Below are 22,717 nucleotides of genomic sequence, written 5' to 3'. Positions count from 1 at the left end.
AATCCTTCGGCAAGTCCTTTACCTTATACCAACTTCCTTACGGCCATTGGTGGTGTCGGCAATGGTATCTCGTCGACTGGATTATTGTAACTCCCTTCATCTTGCACAGCTTAAGGGACTGATCATCCGACTGCAACGTCTCCAGAATTTTGCAGCTGGGACAGCGATGGGGGCACTGTATGGTGCCCATATTTCCCCTGTCCTCCGTCGCCTCCACTGGCTACCTGTAGGTCAACCTATTGAGTTTAAAGCACTCTTTATTGTGTATTGAGCGCTCCATAGCAGGGAGCGGAGTACCTGCGTTATAAATTCTTTCACTGACTCCCCTCCTGCTCTTTAAGATCTGAGTCGGCTGGTTTGCTTTGTGTACCATCATTTTGCCGCTCCCGACTGGGTGGATGAGACTTTTCTGTCGCAGCAGCACAGCTATGGAACAAGCTACCAGTTGAACTGAAAAAGATCTATAATCATCTGGCCTTTAGGAAAGGCTTAAAAACACATCTTTTCTAACTATGATGGATAATGCTTTCTGTGCTCGCAGGCTGTGATGAGGGTTCTCCCTTCCTCTCCAGCGTCATGATGCCCCTGGGCGACCGCACGCTTTACAAGTAGTCTTAACACAACATAACATAACTAAGGCAACCTGACCACGAGGGGAAATAACATGCAAATGGCTGAAAACCTCAACTTCTGCTGGGCGGTCGTGTAGCTGTTAAACAGCCAGACCCAAAAACTTTGCTGTCTCCATAGAGGATTGGAACCTGTGCAAAGAAACATCAGCTTTTTCTCCAAAGAGTTTATGCTCGCCAAAGGGCATATCCAGGAGCTTCACCAGCACATCCTGTGTGAATACTGAGGTTCTCATCCAAGAGTGCCTTCCAACTACTGTGCCAGTAGACATAGTATGCCCCACACAGTCAGCCATATCCAGTCTGGATTCGAGTATTTGGCGAGAAGCCTCTCTGCCATTGTGGTCCAGGGCTTCAAAACTATTTCTCATCTCACCCTTAGGGCGGTGCTCAGCTGCTCCACTCATTGTGGACCAGAGGTCAAAAGAAAATTTGGACAGGGCACAGGAGGCGTTAATTGATCAGAGGGTGAGGCTGCCCAAGGTGAAAACCTTCTTCCCCATGAGTCTAATCTCTTGCTTTCTCTGCCCAAAGGCAGAGAAGGGAAAGCGGACATCCTCAGGTTGGCAGTTGCAACCTGCACCACCAAGTTCTCAGGGGTGGCATAGGTGGATAGAAAGGCCATTTCCAAAGGAGCTGGTTGATATTTCCTTGCCAGCTCCTGGTCTATGGCCATAACGGAATTGGGTTTCTCACAGGCTTCCAGCACTAGGCCACAACTGCTGCATTGAAAGGCAGTAAAGTCTCCTTTTTGGGACCTTCATCCAGGATATCAGTAAGTTTGTATTTAACTTTTGGCCTGGGTGGAGCAGATAACCCTAGGTTGTTAACTATTTTGGCCATTAAATGTTGGAAAGAGGCCTGGTGTCTTCCCAGACTCTGTGCTGGTGGGATGTTCAGCTCTGTGGAAGTATAAAGGCCATTGGCTTCTCCAAGTTCAGAAGCCAGCTCCGATAAACCCTTTTGCTAGGCACAGGGGCTCCATCCCAAAGGGAATGGGGCCCCCTTCCTAGTCAAAGATTTGACCCATCTGACTTAAAAGGCTCTATAGGAGGTGAGGCATATTCAGGAGGGGCTCTGGCTGCGAAGATGCTGAAGTAGAGGGAGCAAGTGCAGGTGCAAAGGTCTTCATGCCCAAATGTAGAGCTAGTTTGCGCCAGGATGGGTCTTCTCTCATGAGAGCCAGGACATATACTTAGGTGTGGGGTCCCTGCCGACTTGATCAACTGCGGCAGTTCATGATAGTACCATAAGTGCCACTGGGCCATGGCTGCAAGTGCCGGGGTCTTGGCTAAGATGTTAAGCATCTTTTGCCTAAAAGCTTCCTATAGCTCCAGAGTTGAGGACTTGGTCAAAAACTATACCTGTAGCACAAACTCCGGGGAGTCCCTGGAGCAGTGACTCCTCTTCTTCAAAGAGGAAGAAGAGTGGTGGCAAGAGGAACTGCTTGGTGAATAGGACATCATGCAGTGCTGCTGCTGCTTCTCTTTGCGTGCCGAGGACCAGCTCGGCGGCCTTAACCGAGATCTCTTGACTTCACCTTTATCTTTGTGGAAAAAGGTTAATAGCTTGGCTCCTGGAGGGTGCAGGGGTGCATGTATTGGCATGACCCACAGTCCTGCCTGGGTGTGTGTCTGCCTTAGGTAGTACAAACAAATCCGATGGGGGTCAGAGACAGACATTTGTTGGCCGCAATCCGTGCAAGGCTTCAACCTCAGTCTTCGCAGGGTTGGACATTATTTGACAAAAAACAAAGTAGCATGTTCCCAGAGCGATCAGAGTGTGTGGAAGAAAGGACCTAAGGCCACAGGGTGGAGCACCTCAATATATACTGGCCCTGACGGCATGTCCGGTAGAGCCGACAAAGAGAGCCATAATGCACCCGCTGGTGATGGAAATGTTTACGAAGAAAGCTGCACTGGGATACGATTATCAAAGATGAGAAATCTGCGTTAGGAAGGAATCTAATAGACACAAGATGCACTTTAGTGGGAGAGGAGAAAAGCCTGAAGGAAAATGCTAATTCAACTTTGTGCCCCTTCACCTTCAAAGGGAATGAAAATGTCCTGTACTGCTTGAAGTCTTGGTTTACTGCTGCACCAACTACAAAATAATTCCAGACATTCTGGGGGTTAGAGGACGGAAGCTTTGAATTCTCAGACCTCAGGTTCTACAACTACAGACCACTCACACATTTTACGAATCCACCTAGAGCTGCATCTCGCCATATTTAAAACCAAGAAAAAGAATAGGGCAACAGAACACTAATCAAGGGGGACACAGGGTCTGCTTGGACAAAGCACACGCCAACTGTGCCAGGGAGAAGAACATGAAGAGCTGATTCTTCCTGTGCCACTGATCACATAAAAGCTCAATGTCGTCTTGAGGCCAGCCTGTTGAACTTCTCTTCATACTAGCAAGGGTGGGGGAGAAAAGTAACTGGCAACTGTATTTTTTGATTTAAATGAAACTCAGTGAAAACGTCAGAACTAAAAATGAGCGCCTGACCCAAAGAGTAATTATTTCTCTTGAAAAATTAAGAAAAGAAGCTGTGGGTGCAAGGGCCTGCATCTCGCCAACATGTCTGGCAGACAGGATTGGGACCAAAACACTTTTTTCAAAGTCAGGAGTCAAAGAGAACACAAGTGTAATGACTCAAAAGGAGCAGCCATAAAGCACGAAAGTAACATATTGAGATCCCAATGAGGCATAGGTGGGAACATGTTTGTTAAGCTCTTCAGCAATTATGCAACCAATGGAATTGAAAATAATTATCTTTGCCCTGTAAACCTTTTGAAAATCTAAAAGGGCAGCCAGGTAACCCCAGGTTGTGCTCACCTGCAGCCGCTCCCTATCCAAGGGCAGCAGAAACTCCAGAACCACTGAAGTGAAGCACAACATGGGGTCATCACCTCCAACTCATTCCACAAACTTTCTCCAACTCCACAAATAGAATTACTTAGTAACAGGTCTGCATGCAGTCAGCTACACCTCAATCATTGTCGTGTAAATCCTAGCCATCATACCTCAACCTCTCAACAGCCACACATGCCACACAAAGGCTTAGACAACCCACGCCCGGGTGAAGCAACTTACCCCCACCCTCAACTGGATGGCAAGTCACCCTTCAAGGAAGGTGTCGAGGAGGGCAGATGGCCAACTCGAGGCGGTCAGCGTGCCACGTCCACCGCACCAACTCCGGTGCAAACAGAATTATGCAAGATCCGAACATCCTGAAATTCTAAATCTAAGATTTTCTACATGCATTTTTTTGGCAATAGAGTTACAATAGAGCCCACTGGTCTTTCTGAAGTTCTCCTAGAGAATAGGACTATTTTGACTTACTCTGTCACATTAGATTCTAATGTGCTATTTAGCAGTACTGAACTTGCTTATCATTAAAATTCTTTAGATGATGGCCTCTCGACTCTATATATCAGGCCAAAAAAACATCAACTTAACTATTATATTACTGAGAACAAAGTGTCACATTAACGGTTGAAGGAGGAAGGATACTGCAGATGTAAGCTACATAACTAAATAGGTTGATTTCTTTTACCTAATCATTATGAGACTTAAAGGTTTATATTATATTATTTTTTTCTACAGTTCTTCACAGGAACAATAGAGGGACCTCTAAGAAACAAAAAAAAATCAACTATTTCTTTTCCATGTGCAAAAATACGGGTGAATTCCACCCTTCTAGGAATACTTGAATTCTCCCAGAGCAAAACAAAATTGCACTGTGATAATAAAACAATTACATATTTTTGTGCTATTGACAGCTCGTAATAATGTCCAATTCCGCAACAAGTACATCCTTTTAAATATTACCCCCAAAGAATGTCCTGCAATCTAAGGGATCAAGGCAAACGTGTAGGCCTGAAAGAGACTTATGATATGTCTGACAAATTAAATGAATATAAAATTGTCATTGACTGTATTCTGAATAATTAAGATGGGCTGACACATTATTGAAACATACACTAAAGAGTTATTGTTGTAAGTTATTGTTAATAGCTTTAGTCAAATTTGTTATGAGGACTATGTATAATGTTGCATTTTGTGACTGAAATCATGTTTGTTGTGTTACATCATAATTGTAAGTGCACAGATGAATTTTTTTTGTAGTTCAAATAAATGGTTGCCTTTTAAGCAGATTGATGGTTATATCTGCACAGTATAAGAAAAGTTTATTTTCTGTAACTATCATAATGACAGACTCTCCCTTCTTTTATAATAAAGATGTGCGCCGTCTCATTTTCATCATCCAAATAGATGGAGGCCGTCAAAGGACAGGTCATGTATCTTTGTTTGGACCTCCGGAGCAAGCCCTAAATGTATCTACCATGAAACCATGCGCAATACTGAAGACGTCCCCATAGTACACTCGACGTAGTCGGACGCATCTAACCTAGCCTACAGCACCCGACAAGTCTCTTCTTTCCCATCACTGACCAGGTACAGGAAATCATCTCCAATCTCAATTTGCAGTAAGGGTGCTGAGGCTTTGAAAATAACAGACCACAAGACATGCGAGAACTTGGCCAAAGCATATGAGGCGTTCACCACATTCAGGGACAAGCTCCCTGCTGCAAAACATTCTTGATCAGCGCAAGTCAATCTTTTTCCCTCCCTTGCCAGAGGGGAAACCAGAGGAGGAAGCCAACTACTTCAAAGTGGCTGTAGCAGCATGGACCACCAGGCCCTCTGGCTGGTGCCTCAAGAGGAACGCATCACCCTGTGGTGATTTATTTAAATTTATAAAGCGCACAACGGCCCAGGGGCATTGTGGCGCTGTTACAGAATACTTTCTTGGTTGTGCAGTTAAATGACATTACAGAGTATTAGGGGTACAACAGCGGCAGAAATGAGATACAGGTTCTGTGGTTACAGTGGAACAGGGTGGATGAAGAATCATTAGTTGCCGGTTACGGGTAGGTGGAGGCTGGACAGCAGGCATGACTAAATGAAAAGTTTAGTTTTCAGAACTTTCCGGAATATTGTGTATGATGTTTCGTTTCCGAGTGCTTAGGGGAGAGCGTTCCAGTTTTTAGGTGCTAGGTGTTGGAAGCTGGCACCCCCTGCTTTGGCTCTTTTGAAGGAGGGCACGTAGATCTGGTTGGTGAGGTGTGACCTCGTGGGCCTGGAAGAGGTGACAGGGGTGATCCTATCAGAAAGGTGGGGGGGCATTGTGTGTGATTGCAAGGGTTTTAAATAGGATACGCTCTTTAACTGGCAGCCAATGTGCTTTGTTTGTTTATTTTATTTATATAGCGCTCCAGACCCGGAGGTAAGAGGGTGCTTTTTGACAGGTTACAGAAACAATATACATATATTATACAGTTGTACATTTGTGCAATTTTAGAGTTACAAAAACAGTATAAAAAAAAGTTACAAAAACAGTATATATATAATTAGCAGTTATATATTTGTGCCATATGTACAGTATATACAGTTAACATTGTAATAGTTAGAGTGGGGCAGTGTCGTCAGGTGTAAGAGAAGGAAATGGTGGAGTTAATTTTTCACCAGCCAATGACTTGTTTCCTGAAGGGTTGAAATTATGTGGTTGATTTAATGTTGATTTAATGTGAAGTGGTAGGGTATTCCACAGTTGGGAGGCCAGGACCGTGAAGCTAGAACCTCCAGCTCTTTTTAAGGTAAATCTGGGCACTGTGAGGCATAGCGTGTTGGACGATCTGGTAACCCTAGTAGCAGATTTTAAGGTGAATTTGTTGGTGAGATAAGGTGGCGCTAGGTGGTTTAAGGCTTTGTAGGTAAGGCAAAGTTTTTAGGTCAATTTTTTTTTTGTATAGAGAGCCATTTTCCAGGATATTCTAGCGGTGGAGATGTGTTGTCCTCGCCTGGGGATGTTTAGTGCGGCTTGTAGCCTGTTATTTTGGAGTACCTGTAGTTTGTTGATTACGGATTGGTTAGCACATAGGTGCCTCTCTCCTAGCCTGGGAGATGTGTTCCCTTTTGGGGATGCTCAAAGCTGCCCGGAGGGTGTTGTTTTGTGTAACTTGTAGCTTTTTAAAGTTTTTAGCAGAGGTGCCTAGAAAGAGGGCATTGCAGTAGTCGAGTTTGGTGCCTACTGTGGCCCTGGCAATGCTAAGGCAATTCTTGGTTGAAAGGAATGGTTTGACAGAGTTGATAAATTTTAGTGGTGAGTGCAGCCGAGGAGGCAATGGCACTGACCTGGCGTGTCATGGACAGGGAGGAGTCGAGGAATACTCCTAGGGTTTTGACTGAAGGTGATACTGCGATAGTTGTCTTGTCAATGTTGAAGGTAGAGTATTGAGGGGAAAGTTTACTGATAGTCTCTTTAGTGCCTACCAAGAGGATCTCGGTTTTATCCCCATTGAGACAGACCGTTTGGTGCCATCCAGGTCTGGATGGCTGCGTAGATGTTAGTTAGGGCTTCTGAGTCTTGTTCATAGGAGCCTGTGAGTGGGAGAAGGACTTGTGTATCGTCGGCATAGTTATTGTAAGCTAAGCCGCAATTATCCAAGTCATTGAAGAGGGGTAGAGTGAAAATGTTATACAGGGTGGGTGCAGTGCATGACCCCTGCGGGATTCCACAGTGTATGGTGGTGGGAGCAGCACAGGCAGAGTGAGAAAACCCTCATAAGTCTCCCTTTGAGGAAGGACTCAATCCATGCTATGGCTTGAGGGGAGAAGTGGGCAGCATTTTTAAGTTGTTTGCAGGGGATGTCGTGCTGGACAAGATCAAAGGCAGCCGATAAATCTAGCAGTAGGAGAAGTGCCGGTTTGCCTTTGTCCATCATGTCGCCAAGTTGTATTTTAAGATCCATTAGGGCAGATTCTGTCCCATGTCCCAGGTGGAATCCGAATTGTCTCTTGCCTAGGATGCTATTTTCTTCTAGGAATTGCTGGATTTGGGTATAGGCAACTTTGTCCAGGATTTTGAGCAAGAACGGGACGGTGGTGATTGGACTGTAGTTGTTGGCTATCTTGGGGTCTGGCGAAAGTTCTTTCAAAAGTGGGCGAACCCAGGCCTCTTTTAGACTGTCAGGGACTGAGTAGGATTTAATTTCTTTGTGAGCTCCTTGTCAAGAGGAGGAGTCTAGCACATATTCTGCCACTTAGGTAGGACTGGGGCTTTAATAACCACATTGAATGACAAAGTCATCCGTGTCTGAGGGCCCTGGTCCAAAATGTCAGTGATCTGGTATCACACAGATGGTGTGGCCGGCACCCCAAAGCCATAAGCGGCCACCACCGTCGCCATGAACTTTCAGTACTGCACATTGGGATGAGCGATTGGAGGGGACTGCTGCATCTTGAGGAAGGCAAGGTGTTGAGGCCACTGGAGCCATGAATGCCCAATGATGACTCTACAAGGTCATCATCAGCCAAAAAGCCAGACAAAGGTTCAAGATGCCCCCCCCCACTTGGGTCTCTAAATCAAAGAGGACAGAGTTCCCCTGATCATCAACTATTGCCCACATATTGAAAACAATGGGCCGTAGATTGCAAGGCATAGTCACAAACTGAATAAGCAGGCAAAGTGCTTAAAGTTTCGACCACAGTCAACACTGAAGCCCTGACGTTGACCCCTGATAGCAAGTGTATGGCTTATCTCCTGTAAGTCCTTACTGGCTGACAAAGGCATAGCAGACTGAATGATTGCAATACACATTCATGCTGCAGCCGTATCAATCAAAGCCTTGAAAAGAAGGCTACTATTTGATCACTAAACTCCTCCCATTCCTCCCTAGAAGCATGCTTTGGCAGAACAAGGCCTTACCACGCCTTTGGGAGCCAGAAGAATCCTCACTCTCATAACTCTCAATCTATGTCTCGTCCTTGTTTTGCAGACAGAGAAGGAAAATGAGTGGTGCAGGTCACTATCGGAGTGTGAAGCTTCTTGATTTTCTTGTGCCTCCTGCTCACCCCTCTCCTCCTTCTCTGGAGTTGATTCTTCAGCCTTGGCCTCTGAAGACATAGGGAAAGAAGAGTTCTGCATATTTTGTTGGGGGGGGAGGGAGGCAATGAGGGCTGAGAGAACAGTATAGTGCCAGTTTAGCGTCCAGCTCTCTAAGAGCCTTTTGGTTCATCTACTGGTATGACCACACTGCTTCATATTGTGGTTCCTCCTCAGACACCACGCACAGATATTGTGTATGGTCAGGGATAGACATATTGGAGCAGCAGTCCAGCCAACGTTTGAACCCTGATGGCTTGGGACAAGGCATGACGGCACTGCACATTTCATTTAGAGGTGTTTGTGAGAAACACAGGGTGTTTGTAGTAGATAGGACATTTAAATCCGTAGATCTCGTTTAATACTTGCAGCAATGAGTGGACATTCCTTATTCAAGTGCCAGAATGTATTGATTGTGCGCTTAAGATGCAGAATGGGTCATGGTAAGTGAAATGTGGTGGGGGGACCCAAAGGAAGTTGTCAATGAGATCTTGACAGGTAATACACCCATCCCTGGCATCCATGTGCCCAAGCCTCGCCATCTTCATCATCTTCACCTTCTGGCTGTGGCATGTTCAGATCTGGGGGCAGGGTTATGTTGCGTTTGACACATATGTTGTGCAACATTGCACAGGCCAGTTCTATCTGCCCCCACCTTCTGAGACATGTACATCAGTGCACCCCCAGGCCTGTGTAGGCATCAGAAACGTGCCTTCAATAGCTCAAACGTAAGCTCAATGGTTGTCCTGGTTAGCACATGGGCACAATTTTAGGCCCTCTCCTCCTGCATCTGGGGATCTCTCAGAGGGGTCATCAGGCATGGAAGCAGCCGATATCCAGAATCACCTGTATGGGGGAGGACACAAGGTGAGTCATGTCCTGCACGTGGCAGGACAGTGTTTTTCACTTCGCACATCTGCGTCGGTTGTGGACATCATGCATCTGGTACAGTGGTATGGCCATGCACCCTGCTACACCCTGGAACAACCACTGTGTGACATACATTCTGTGCTGGGTTCTGCTCGCTGGGATGGATTGCTGGCGGTAGGACATGACTTGCCACTGACTGTCCCTAGTGAGGACTCATCAGTCTGCATACATATCATCATAGAATGGTGTGGTCATTGCCGGACCCTTACTACACCAGTGACTGGACACACTTCTTGGCCCCACAATGCGGACTTGGCATCTTTTGACTTGCATCAACACCAGGTGACAGCTCACATGCACAGAAGGCCCGGGAAACAGATTAACGGTTTGGCAACACTGAAGCTGGCAATGGCACAGCATGGGCAACACAGGCATCTCCCTTCCAATCCCGCTGATTTTCAACCCCTTTGCTGCTCACATTGCAGAACCACCTGAACGCCAAGTGTCTAGACATGTGGAAACAGTGCACTATGTGTTTAACATTGACAATGACATTGACATGTGTGAATGATGGTGCAGTCATTGTGTGCATGCATGCACCATGTCTCACCAGGACATTTGTTACAAGGGTCTAGGTGGGACATTGGTACATTTGATTGTGGAGTGGTGGTGTTGCATTCTGGTACCTGTAGTACATTGCACATTTCTGTCCTGATGGGTTAGGAATGGATTGGTCACTGAATAATACTATTCCTGTGAGTTGTGGCAAGTGAATTGGGTGTGCGCTGGTTAGTCATGTATATGCAGTGTGATTGTGTGGCATGCGTTTATGCCATCATCCCCCACCGGCTCCCCCAACCCCCTAGCCTGTAACCCATGCAGCAAAGTGGGTGTATTAGTACATTTACTCACCCAACATCCAGGTCCTTTGTCCTCTGTAACACCTGGGAGGCGGACACAGCAGTGCGTGATGGTATAGTCGGTGTCACAGGTTACCTGGACATTGAGTGAATGGCACTGCTTCCGGTTTCTGTGATGCGTGGTGGGCCACCAACTCTACATGCGCGCATTACAATGCTGCCAACACATTGGGCATGCCCACAATTGCATTGAAGGGCAATATGCTGACAAACATGGCGCAGGAGGGCCTTCAGTACCTGCACCAGCACTCTGGAGAATGCAGGCTGGGATATGTCATGTAGCTGGATCAGAGTGCTAGAACATGCCTGTGGTGAGGAAGTGCAGGACCAACACCAGATTCAACAGCAGTGATATGGCCATCCTGATGCCAATCCTGCTCCCAATGTCATCCTGGATGAGGGTCAAGAGTTCTAATATTGTCTCTGTTTAGGGGGTACAAGGTATCAGTCCGTCTGTCTGTCGGGGTCCAGGGTGTAGCCCTTGTGCGGGGAATCACTGCACGCCACCTGCATCCCAATCATTATCTTCATCCTTCTCCTCCTCCAGAAGGCTGCGGCTGTCACATATTGACGTCTGCTCATAGTGCGGCATAATGCGGACTATGCCGAAGCGCCACACCAACACAGCCATCAAAGCGGTCACAGTGAAGCGCATTCCGTTGGGCAAGAGACGCTTACGCTCCAACCTACCCATAACCCCTTTACAGGCTTCTACTACGAAGGAAGCATCTAGCCTTGATGATGATGATGTTGTGGCTACCGGGGGGGTCACCCCCCGATTGTTGAATGGGGGGTGACCCCTGCAGAAATGATAAAACAAGGTGACCCCAGGGCGTGGGTGCCCCTAACGCACGGTAAGCTTGGAGTACACAGTGGGGACTGCCACAAAAATGACTATTTCCCTCCTCTGGGACAAGCGGGCAAGGACCTGCTGATTGACTTTGCTTCCAACCTCACGGAAGATCTTTTGAGCTCTGTTTCCTGTTTGAGAACTAAAACTATTGAGACAGTTGTCCGTGCTTTAATCAATTCGCTGCCAACAGTGCAAATTGACTCATTCACTGTGTCCCCACCCCAAGGGAATGAGAATGCGTCCCCCATGCTCCCCAGCTGGGGGAATCTGCTGGCGAACCTCCGGCACTTGGTGTTCGTCGCCGTCGCAAACAGGTAGATCTGGGGACTGCCCCATTTGAGGAAAAGGTTGTCCACTTGAGCCTGCCGAAGCTCCCACTCGTGACACGACGGCGAAGGCAAAACCTGTTGCCCATCTGGCAAAAACCTGTGTCTGCGCTGTCTAGTGCCACTGCAATGGCATGGTCCGACGCCACCTCGCCTTCCTGCAGGATCTCCAAAGCCTCGACCCGTTTGTCATCGGGGAGGAAATCCAGGAGCAGAGCCATCTTGTGCCAAAGCTCCCAGTCATATCTGGCCACAATCGCTAAGGCGTTGGCCGCTTTGACCGTCGTCACCGTGGAGTAGATTACCTTTCTACCCATGGAATTCAGTTTCTTCGCCTCGTTGTCCGGGGGTACAGATGAAGACGACAAACTCTACAACTTCTTCCTGAAGGCCGCCGAGACCACAGTGTACGGCGACGGTTGAGACCGCAGACACTTGGGTGCAGACTCCGACACCCGGTGGTACTTCTCAAGACAGGCTCTCTTCGCAAGGGCTGAGGCAGGGTTCTTCAGCAGAGCCAGCCCTTCATCCCAGACGGCGTACAGGAGCATTACCGACAGAATAATGTTCCTCTTCACCCCTCGACTTTGGTACAGGAAGCCCTCCTTCTCCTCTGGGGTGAGCTGGAAAAGCTCTGACGCCCGGGCTTGAACAAAGACTCTCACCTGGCAGGAAGAGAGACACTGGCTGCTGCCGGTATACGCTGGATGGGGTCAGCCCCTTTTGCCTTCGAAAGGGAGGCCACCACCATCTCGATGGACGAGGATGACTTGGCCTGGATCACCTAGGCCTTCACAGGCAGGTCAGCTATCTTGTCCTGCTGGGCCTTCTCCTTCACGGGTAGCTCAGACACCTTGCCCTGCTTGGCCTTCTCCACGGGAAGTTTGGACACCTTGCGCTGCTTGGCCTTCCTTCTCCAGTGTCTCCCGCAGCTTCTCCAGGGTAGCTGACTTCCTCTTGGACGAAGGGCTGGAGCGGTGGCTGGAGATCGAGGCCGACGGAGATGATGAACGCGCCCCGACAGTTGTGGGACCCACCTGCGCGGCTACCCAGACGGAAGCAGACTCGGGGTGCTTGGCCTTTTGTTGGGCCCCCAAGGATGGAGCGTGCTCAATTGACTTAGAAGCTCGCTCAGGTTGAATGGATCCTGAAGAGGCATGCCCCCGAGACTCACCTGGGGAATAGGCCCTGGTCTTGAGCCACGCCGCCAACTGGACGTGTCGATACTTCATCGTGCGCTTGGTGAAGCCACGGTAGATCTCACAATCTTCTTCTTTATGCACCGGGTGCAGACAGTACAGGCACTGGACATGCTTGACATCCAAAAAAACATTCTGCAAACCGCAGCTGGTGCACAGCTTGAAGAGGGAAGATCCGTCCTTCTCTGACAAGATCCGGCGCGGTGTAGGCCTGAAGACTTCTGCAAGCTTCCAAGAAGAAATACTCGACGATTTCTGCCCTTGAGGGGCGTTGAAAGATGCTGAAAAATGGGTCCTCGTTAATCGGAAGGATAAGCGATGGAGCACAAAGGCTCAATTGAACCAAAAACAGTTTTCAAAGCAAAAAACGGAAACAGAAAGCTCAAAGAGCGAAACGCGAAAATCTGAAGATGGCTGCTAGAGGAGGGGCTTAGGTAGAAGGCAGTCATTGGCTGGGGGCAGTATGACCCGAGCTCACTGATTGGTTTATAGGAGAAAGACAGTTTAGAAACAAAACAAAATGTTTTTTCTTTTACCGAGGATTTCCAGCCTGACAACGGGGAATATTCATGAGCATGTGAATCCATGCCAGACCCCATGCTGGAGAAATTATATCACAAATAAAAATAAATATATCATACCAGTTAGGTCATCCTTCTCAAATAGTGGTGCAGGCCTACTCCATCTCGGATATTCTATCACTCTGGACATGATTTTTCTAAGATCCATCGGCATGGTCCGAGGGGTCTGGCCTGCCAAATTCTATTTCTGGAGATGTGTCCGATCCACTTGCAGATTGCAGGGTGTCATGTAAGTACCTTAATCTTGAATCCTCAGAAATGCTGTGTCCCATACTGTAATCCAAATGGATGAGATTCATCTGAAGATGGCTTATTATCCTCATAAATTGAGTACAGGGGTTTGAAAAAATCCTTCCTTGTCAGTGGCCGTTGCAAATTTGCTTCGACAATGGTGTCGAAGTCTTCGACTTCGATGGTTGTGGCATCGAAGGTTTCATATGACTTGACGTGGAGTCTTTAGTCTCTGATGGCGTCGATGGAGCCTTTTCCTTCAAGGGAACCTTCAAGGATTTTGCTCTTGGACTACCGGGCCCGAGAGCACTCTGGTTTTGTCCCTTGCCTTTTTGTCATGCTTGTCGACACTGGCATGGCTCTTATCTTTCTTCAAGGGGGTTGAGGCCGCGTTCGCGAATACTTTGAGCTTCTTTAGTCTGAGCTTCTCCCACTCAGCCAGCGAGGCCGATTTGGTCGGGCACGAGACACGTTCCATGGAGGAACTCGACGACAAAGACAGCAAACTGTTGTGCCTTTTCTTCGACCACAGTGAGGAAGATGACGAGTGGCGTGAGCCACTGTGTGATCGGGACCTTTTAGCTTTCTTCCGATGAGGAGAGTCATCTCTCGACTCGTCAGAGGATCGCCTTTTCAACAGGGTTGTCAAAGGGGATTTATGGGATCTTCCTGCAGCCAGTTTGCCTTTATGTTCTTTCAGGGTCTTCGCTGTCATGAATAGGAAGACCCACACTCCGACGATGCGTGAGAGGATCCCAGGCACCATAGACACACCCGATGGGGGTCCGTCAGACATTTTCTCCCCACAGTCATGGCACTTCTTGAACCCCGATCTCGGAGTAGATGATGCCGACGTCGGTGCCATTTCACTTAAACAAAAGGTTTTTTAGTGAAAGAACCGAAGCGCGCTGATAATCCGAAGCGCTAGCTCTCGTGGAAAAACACAGAACTGAAGCCAACGGTCACTGCACGCGCTCTATACCAAAGGATGATGTCGACACCGAGATGGAGGCCCTCGAGGGACATCGAATTGACAGGCATTGGCGCGCAGCGCCCCCCCCCCACCCCCCCACTGGAAAAAACATTTCGAACCAGCTAAATCTGGATATGGAGATATCATAAGATGAGGAATACGTGGGAGGACACAATCCATTCGAAGGGAGTCATTTGGTTGGCATTATGAAGAGCATATGAAAGGCGAGGGAGTCATCCTCCTTCCCCAGTGCTTGATGAACATTGAGAAAAAGAAGCCAAGAAAAGGTGGTCCTTCTCTTGGCATTGTGAAGAGCCTGAGAAAGGCTGGGGGAAGTACAAGGGAGTCATTCCCCCTAGTGGTTGTCAACATTGTGGGAGAAACCCAGGTCCATCCTCTTGGCATTGTGTGAGACACAAGAGAGAGCAGGGGAAGGGAGTTCTTCCCTGTAATATTGTGAACTGTATGGTAAAAGCTAGGAGAAGGAAGTTGTTCAAGCTGGTGCTGTGAAAAGTATCAAGAAACCTGAGAAAGGTCAGGGGACAAGGAAGCCACCCACCTAACCTTGTGACTTTCTTTTCCCATATGTGTTAGTGGAACGCCAAGTCAAGAAAGCTTTGGAGACTTTTTGGTGTTACGTTTTTGAAGAACCTCTCCTTTTCATCACCTGAAAGTGAACTTTTGTTTATCATCCAGAATTGTTCTGGATTAAGAAGAAAAACTTTCTTTAGTATTTCGTTTTGAATTAGAATGTAAGGGAAGGAAATAGGTTTTGACACACAACAGTGACTACTCATTTTTGACAGACATCCTGACAGTCCTTAGTATTTCGTTGAGGCAGGGAAATCCCTCTTACTAATAGGGACAGGTAGTATTTTCCCTTTTGCTTTGGCACAATAAACGTTTTTACCTAAAAATATGCCAGCTGTGTGTCAGTCTCCGACTTCTACACCCTTACACAATATTGTCTTAATTGTTGACCCTGAACTGTGGTTTTACTTACCTTCTCAGAAAACATCAATAATAATCAATTAATAAGACCATAATTAAAAAATACATTACAGCTGCCATCTCCAGGGAAGAGACGAGGAAAATGTATTTCACCTACCTGGAACAGAGGCGAAGAACTTAACAGCATCCCGGTGTCCATGAAAGCAGACCTGGGCATACTCCATCGAGCAGTATGGGAGGCAGGCAGAGGTAGGAGTTGGATTGTTAACCTGCTCAAGTGGGTCAGTTTCAGATTGCAAATGTCCAGTTCCTTCTGTAAGAAATATGTACACTGTTGTCAAAGACGCATTGTGAGACATTGTAGCATTCACAAAGGAAATGGGTTTATAATGTTGCCTTTCAAATGCCAGAGAAAAAGAACAGGGACAATCCTGGAGTCCAGCCTTTCATTTTCTGCATCTACAATAAGAATTTATGTAAAGTGATAAGCATCAGTTAAACCCTTCTCATAATGTACAAACTGCTTAGTTATAAAAAATGAATGCTGCTCACTACTCTTAGTGATGTCGCTCATGTGCGATAATGTTTACCCCTGTATCTGGGTCATGCTTCTCATGTGTTGCCACTGCAGGGGGGGTGATCTCCCATGCAGGTTGTAAAGCTTTTCCCATTCAAATCCGTGGTTCTTGCCCACACCGCCCTTTGGTGCCACTACTACCAGTGATCTTCAACATGGCACCTGGTTCTTGTGCAACCCTCTGCTCCTACTGCTGCCTGGCACCCCCCAAAAAGGCAACATATTGTGTACCCTAATCATTGGATCATGTTACCGCCTTCGCTGCCACTGACCTACTCCATGACGAGCAATATTTTCCTCTTAATTACTTGTTTCACAGTACCCATTCTTTTGCCGCAATTAGTGATCACACACACGGAATAAACGGAACAAGTAACTTACCTGTAACTCCTGTTCTCCAGCATGGGTCTGGAATGGATTCACATGCTCTTGAATAGTCCCCGTCATCAGGCTGGGAATCCTCGGTAAAAAGAAAAAACTGTTTTGTTTTAGCCCAAAAATGACATTCCTCCTCTAAACCAATCACTGTCCTTTGGGTCATACTGCCCCCATCCAATGCCAGTCGTCACCCTAAACTCCACCCCTGGCGGCCATCTTCAGATTTGGTAGAGCATGTAAAGTGTCAGTCTATACCCAGAAGAGAGACAGAGGGAGGGAGAGGTTGCACGTGAATCCATGCAAGAACCAAAGGCTTCTTGGGGTGGAATTCTAAAGGAACCTTCAGCATAAACGTGCAGTGAGTCTGCAGCACCACCCTTGCAGCGTGGAAAGACAAGTATGGCTGCTTACAAGAGAGGGCCTGGATCTCCCCAACCCTCCAGGCCGAGGTGATTGCTGTGAGGAAAGCAGTCTTCCACAAGAGAAACTTCAGTGGGGCCTGATGCATTGGTTCAAATGAGGGCCCCATGAGCTTAGTCAAAACCATGTTGAGCTCCCAATCTGGTGTAGGAGTCTTCACTTGTGGAAAGGTCCTGAAGAGGCCTTTGAGAAATTTCTTGACAAACCTGTCCGACCATAGCAAGGGCTTACCAGTTGTCTTGGTGTAACAGGATATGGCAGCCAGGTGCACCTCAGAGGCATGAGCCAGGCCACCCTTGGCCAGGGAAAGCAGGTACTGAAGGAGCTGCAGAGCTGCGACACGCATCAGCGTAATTTTCTGTGTCCTGCACCACACTGTGAAGCATTTCTATCTGTGGCTGTAGCACGACAAGGTAGAGGAAGCTCTGGCCTTGGCAGGATCTTCTTACATTTCTGCGGCAGGGGAGAATGCTCAAACTCTAGGGCTGCAGTGGCAAGGCTGTAAGGCTCAGCGATGCCGGGTTGTGGAGCAATATCGCTCTGTCTTCCCTGGCGAGAAGATCCAGAAGTGGAGACAGCCGTATGGACAGAGCCGTATGGACAGATGGTGAAGTTCCGGGTACCAGATCTGTTGAGGCCACGTCAGAGCATTCCTGCAGTGGCACCGAGTGTGTTGATCACACGTAGCAGGATCGGAGGGAAGGCGTACAGGAAGAGCCTCTCCCACGGGAACGAGAAGGCATCCCCTAGGCTCCTCGGTTGAGGGAACCTGATGGCTAACCTCTGGCACTTGAGTTGGTCATCGCAAAGAGGTCAATCTGGGGTTGACCCAACTTGTGGAAGAGAAGAGATACTGAATCCTGACAAAACTCCCATACGTGGCAGGAATGCAGCTCCCTGCTGAGAGAGTCTGCTATGGTGATCTTGGTGCCTGCCAGGTGAAAAACAGGATGAGGAACATGTCCTGAAGAATGGCCCAGCGCCACAAGGTCTGTGCTTCCGGGGACAGCGCTGAGGGTCACCTCCCGCCCTGTTTTCAGATTTATAACATGGTGGTGGTGTTGTCTGTGACGATTCTCACCACTTCCCTCGCAGCAACAGCAGGAATGATTTGAGGGCCCAGAAGACTGCCCTGAGTTCCAAGACAATGATGTGAAGGTCCTTCTCCTGCAGAAGCAAGAGGCCTCTGGCGTGGAATTGTCCGGTGTGGGCCCCCACCCACCCTTCCAGGGAGGCATCCGTGGTGACCGTCGCATGGTACGGTAGGATCTGGAAAAGAACCCCCTGCTTGAGATGTGGGTGCACTTCCCACCATCGTAGAGCTTGCCGGAACTCCTAGGCGAGGGCAATCTTGTTTGTCCACACCCGAGACCCGCATCCACCGTGCGTCCAGAAAATCCTGAAGAGGCCTCATCCGCAAGAGGTGATGGCTGGAAGGTTTAGAATAAATCTTAACCTTTGGCATTGCTCTGGGCAACCCTCCAAATCATTGTTCTTTGCCTGCCAAGCCATTACAAAAGGGGAAAGACCATGTGCAAATCAGGATTGGTCCCACCCCCCAAAGGGGTAGTCCAGCCCAAACTACTAAGTCACATCCCTTCTGCACGAGACCACAAGCATCCCCAGACATGTTTCAGCCTAGTGGTACAGATTCATTCAAAACCTTCCACCCATCACTTTTGTGGTCACAGTTTGTCTCACTATGTGAGAGAGGGTATGCCCAGACGTGGGTCCCTTGCACGCTGCGCTATAGGGAATCAAGCTGCACCTCACTGAGGGGGCCCAACAAGGCCGAAACATGTCTGGGGTTGCTTATGTTTCCGTGCAGAGGGGACCTGGCCTAGCAGTTCAGGCTGGGCTGCTACCATTGGTGGCAGTACCAGACTGATTTGCATATGGCTGGACCCCCCTTTGCAATGGCGCAGACGGGCTAAAAAAACGGTGGTGTGGAAGGCTGCCCAGAGCAACGCCAGTGGTACAGATTCATTCAAAACCTTCCACCCATCACTTTTGTGGTCACAGAGGCCTCATCCACAGCCTGCAAAAGGGAACAAGGATGATGCAGGAGGACATCATGCCCAGCTGCGACTTGATGGCTCATATCGTCGTGGATTACAGTGACAACAGGCACTGCACCCTCCCCAGCATGGCTGTCACCCTTTCCTCCGAGGGGGTAGCCAGGCATGCAACCATGTTGAGACGGGTGCTTAGAAACAGAGCGTTCTTCGATGGCTCCATGCAGGACTTCGGATAATTGATGGAGTCTGAGCAGAAAGTACCTGGAGAACACTCCGGAACCCTGGAGGTGCTGGGGGACGGGTTCAATTTCCCCCTTCCTTAACATGGCCTGAACCTCCTGCTGCCGTTGACCTGTGTTGGAATTCCAAGGTGTGCCCCTGATGAAGAACGTCCAGCACCCATTTGTCTGTGTTGATGGTCTCCCACTTGTTGACAAAGTTCGCTAGCCGGCCTACCAATGGGTGCGAAAGCGGGGTGCCTGGATCCATGGCCGGTTCATGCCCGCTTAGGAGTCTGCGTCCTGGCCTGGGGACGATGCTGGCCTCCGCTTCCGTAGGCCTGTGACCGGCCCCTGTAGGCATCCTGGGTCGTGGAACGGGAGGTTGGCGATAGGGGGTTTAATACCCTTCGGAAGACCTGCCGGACTTTGCCCTCGAAGACCGAAAGGACGACAGCCTCCTCTGCTGCAATGTCCCCAGCGAGCGCACCGTCTCTATTTCGGTCTTGATCGTCTGGAGAGACTCGTCCACAGACTTGCCAAACAGATTGTCCCCATCAAAGGGCATGTCCAGCACCTTGGACTGGACATCTGCCCTGAAGTTAGTTGCCTTCAGCGAGCCTTGGCAGAACTCGGTATCCGCAATGTCCAGAGCCACCATGATGTTGTGATCCAAGGCCACCTCTCCTTACTGGAACAGGGCCAAGGCCTCAACCTTCTTGTCCTCCGACAGGAAGTGCAAAAACGGGCCTGAGCTTGTACAACAGCTCCCTGTCGTAGCATGCTAAGATGGCAAGGGCATTAGCGGCCTTGACAGGCTGCTGGGTAAATGGTGCGCTTTCCCACTGCATCCCGCTTCTTCCCCTCCTGGTCTGGAGGCACCATTGCTAAAGAGGAAGGGTTTGATGAGCACCTCCTGGCGGCAGCAGTCACTACAGAGTCAGGCAAGGGCTGGGACTTCAAGCATCTGGGGGCAAGAGCCTGGAGCCCTATATTTCTTCTCCAGCCATTCTCTCTTCAGGGGGGTGATACTTGGCATCTTCATCAGGGCCAAACCTTCATCCCAGACATCGTCCATCAGAAGAATTGACATGACAAACTTCCTTCTGGACTCCCGGCGCTACAAGAGAAACCCCTCTGTCTTGGTCTCCTCTGGTACCAAGCTGAAGAGAGCGGAGCCCCTCGCAATCACAGCTTGAAAGGAACCAACCTGAACCAGTTGCGAGGCCCTGGTGGGCTCGTCGGGACCCAGCGGATCCCAATCTGCCGGGACATAGTCGTCAGACTCATAGGTATGGGGTGCAGCAGAGCCTGTTTCCGTACAAGTGTCCCTGTGGACGGGTGGGGGGGTCATAGGCCGATACAGCTGCGACTGGCCCTTTGACTTGCGCTTTGGCCTGAAAGGGCTCCTGGACGGAGGCTTTGAGGGACTCTGGGTCAGAACAGGCACAGGAGTAGCAGGTAGCCTTTGTTGTATCCCCAATAACAGTGTGCAGGGTTGTAAGGGTGTCAAATGACATGTCCCTGGGAGATGGCCAGAAGAGTTAAAGGGACAGCCAGGACAGCTGGCTGTAGACCTAGATGGGGACGGTGAACACGTCCTTCACAAACTCGGACCCAGAGCTGCAGGGAACCCAGTGGGATCCATAGCGTGGTGCTTAGCCTTCTTTTGGACTCCCTGTGCAGGGGCATCGTCAAAGGACCTCAACTGCTTTCCAGAGGGAGTTCACAGATGGGAACGGCCAGTCCTGAATGGGTATGACCGTGCCTGGAGGCCACATCAGAGGCCTTCCCCAATTTGAGCCACGCTTCCAACTTGCTGTAACAGTCCATCCTTGTCTTCTTCCAAGAACCATAGCAAATCTTGCATCCCTCCTCACCGTGGTCAGGATGTAAACAATACAAGCACTTGTTGTGTCGATCTTCCACAGACATTTCTTAGTCCGAATTTCACGCACATCTTGAAGAGACTCCCTGTCTCCTCGGACATGATGGAAGGCACAAAGTAGTCCCATGCCGGGGCCTTCCGAAAACTTCAGAGAGAAGATCTGCGATGTTAGATGGCCAACGGGTCCCCTTTGCCAGAGGTAGATTGATGGTCGAACAAAGTCAGTCAAAAATATTAAACGTTATCGAAAAAACTCAAAATATCACAAAAGTTTGCAGAGCTGAAACGTGTGCAGTAAAAATCCGAAGATGGCCACCAGGGGTGGAGTTTAGGAATAAGACTGATTAGATTTGGGGGGGGGAGGAGGGGTGTATGACCCAAAGAACAGTATTAGGTTTAGTGAAGAAATGCAGTTTCAGGCTAAAGTGAAACAGTTTTTTATTTTTACTGAGAATTCCCAGCCTGACTACGGGGAATATTCATGAGCATGTGAATCTATGCCAGACCCCATGCTGGAGAATTATACATTCCCCAATACTTGGTTATGCTACTCCATGTGGCTCCCACCACAACCAATGGGCTATCTAAACGACAGAAAAGTTTCTCAAAACTTTGATTCTGAGAACCCCTTTATTTCTACTGCTGCCAGGAACTACCCTCACCTGGAGGCAAATGAATTGCGTACAGTATTCTGCTTTCAAAGTCATCGATCCCTATCCCGTTTGCTCCCACTGCTGCTGGTGGTGGTCTCTTCACTTATTGGGAACCCAAACCTTGTGAACGGCACCAGACCGACATGCAGATGGATATTTCTTCTTTGCTATGACACAGGGAACAAAGAGCCACATTACGAGCTTGTTGTTGCCACGTTCCTGCCAGTTTCCCCCATTGCCGAATTTTGACTTTGGAGGATTTATCAAGACAGAATTACTGATCGAAATATATCTTCCAAAATCCCTATGGAGTCCTAATGACTCCAAAATGGGGACTAACTCCACCATTATGCCACTTGTAACCTGGTGGTTTCTGACGGAGTGCTAATTACAGTACATAAATGTAGCCGTAAATCCACTGGAATTACCGCCAAACAAAGGGCCACATTACAAGCTTGTTTATGCGAGAATAAATAGCAGTAAGATGGCAGCAACGGTTTTACTGCCACTTTACTGCCAGTTCACCTCCCAGCTCCCCCCGCTGCCGAATTCTGACTTTGCAGGATTTTTCGAGGCAGAATTACTGCTTGTAATAAATCTTCCAAAATTCCTATGGAGGTCTGATGACTCAAAAAAAGGGGACTAATACCACTGTTATGCCACTTGTACCCTGGTGGTAATTCTGACTGAATGGTGGTAACAGTAAACAAATGTAAACATAATTTCACCAGAATTAGTGCCTAATTCAATGAGGCTAAAAGATTTTAATGTGGGTGCCATCGTATAGGACAGGTTATATGTCCATATTCGTTCCCAGGAAGAGTGGCTACTACACTTTTGGCAAATGGTGAAATACTTGAGGTTTCACCCTAAGTTAGTAAGTGCAATCAAGATGTGGATCCCTTGTAGTCTGTACTTGGAGAGATGCTGCACTTTAGCCACAAGACCCTGATGACACCAAACAAGGCAGAATTAAGATGTTGGCACTCTCCTCAGAAGGGTTTGTCGTAGCATTTCAACAATGGACTGTCCTTTTGTACAGAACCACACAGATCTGCAAATGCATACTTCTCTGGTATGA

The 22,717-nt window shown here is 48.5% G+C and overlaps 1 protein-coding gene across 1 annotated transcript in view; it reads right to left on the bottom strand.

The window, feature by feature from the left end:
* LOC138454181 (C-Jun-amino-terminal kinase-interacting protein 4-like) overlaps positions 1-22,717 on the bottom strand; it is a 993,589-nt gene that overhangs the window by 20,686 nt on the left and 950,186 nt on the right. The window contains exon 25 of the mRNA XM_069607022.1: positions 15,642-15,797. Within this exon, the coding sequence (XP_069463123.1) occupies positions 15,642-15,797 (156 nt within the window). The remainder of the gene's footprint in view (positions 1-15,641; positions 15,798-22,717) is intronic.

This window comes from Ambystoma mexicanum, chromosome 1p, assembly GCF_040938575.1.
Source record: "Ambystoma mexicanum isolate Mex_15411 chromosome 1p, UKY_AmexF1_1, whole genome shotgun sequence".
Taxonomy (NCBI): domain Eukaryota; kingdom Metazoa; phylum Chordata; class Amphibia; order Caudata; family Ambystomatidae; genus Ambystoma; species Ambystoma mexicanum.
The sequence above is the reverse complement of the archived record's forward strand: the minus strand, read 5'-3'. Positions and strand labels throughout refer to the sequence as shown.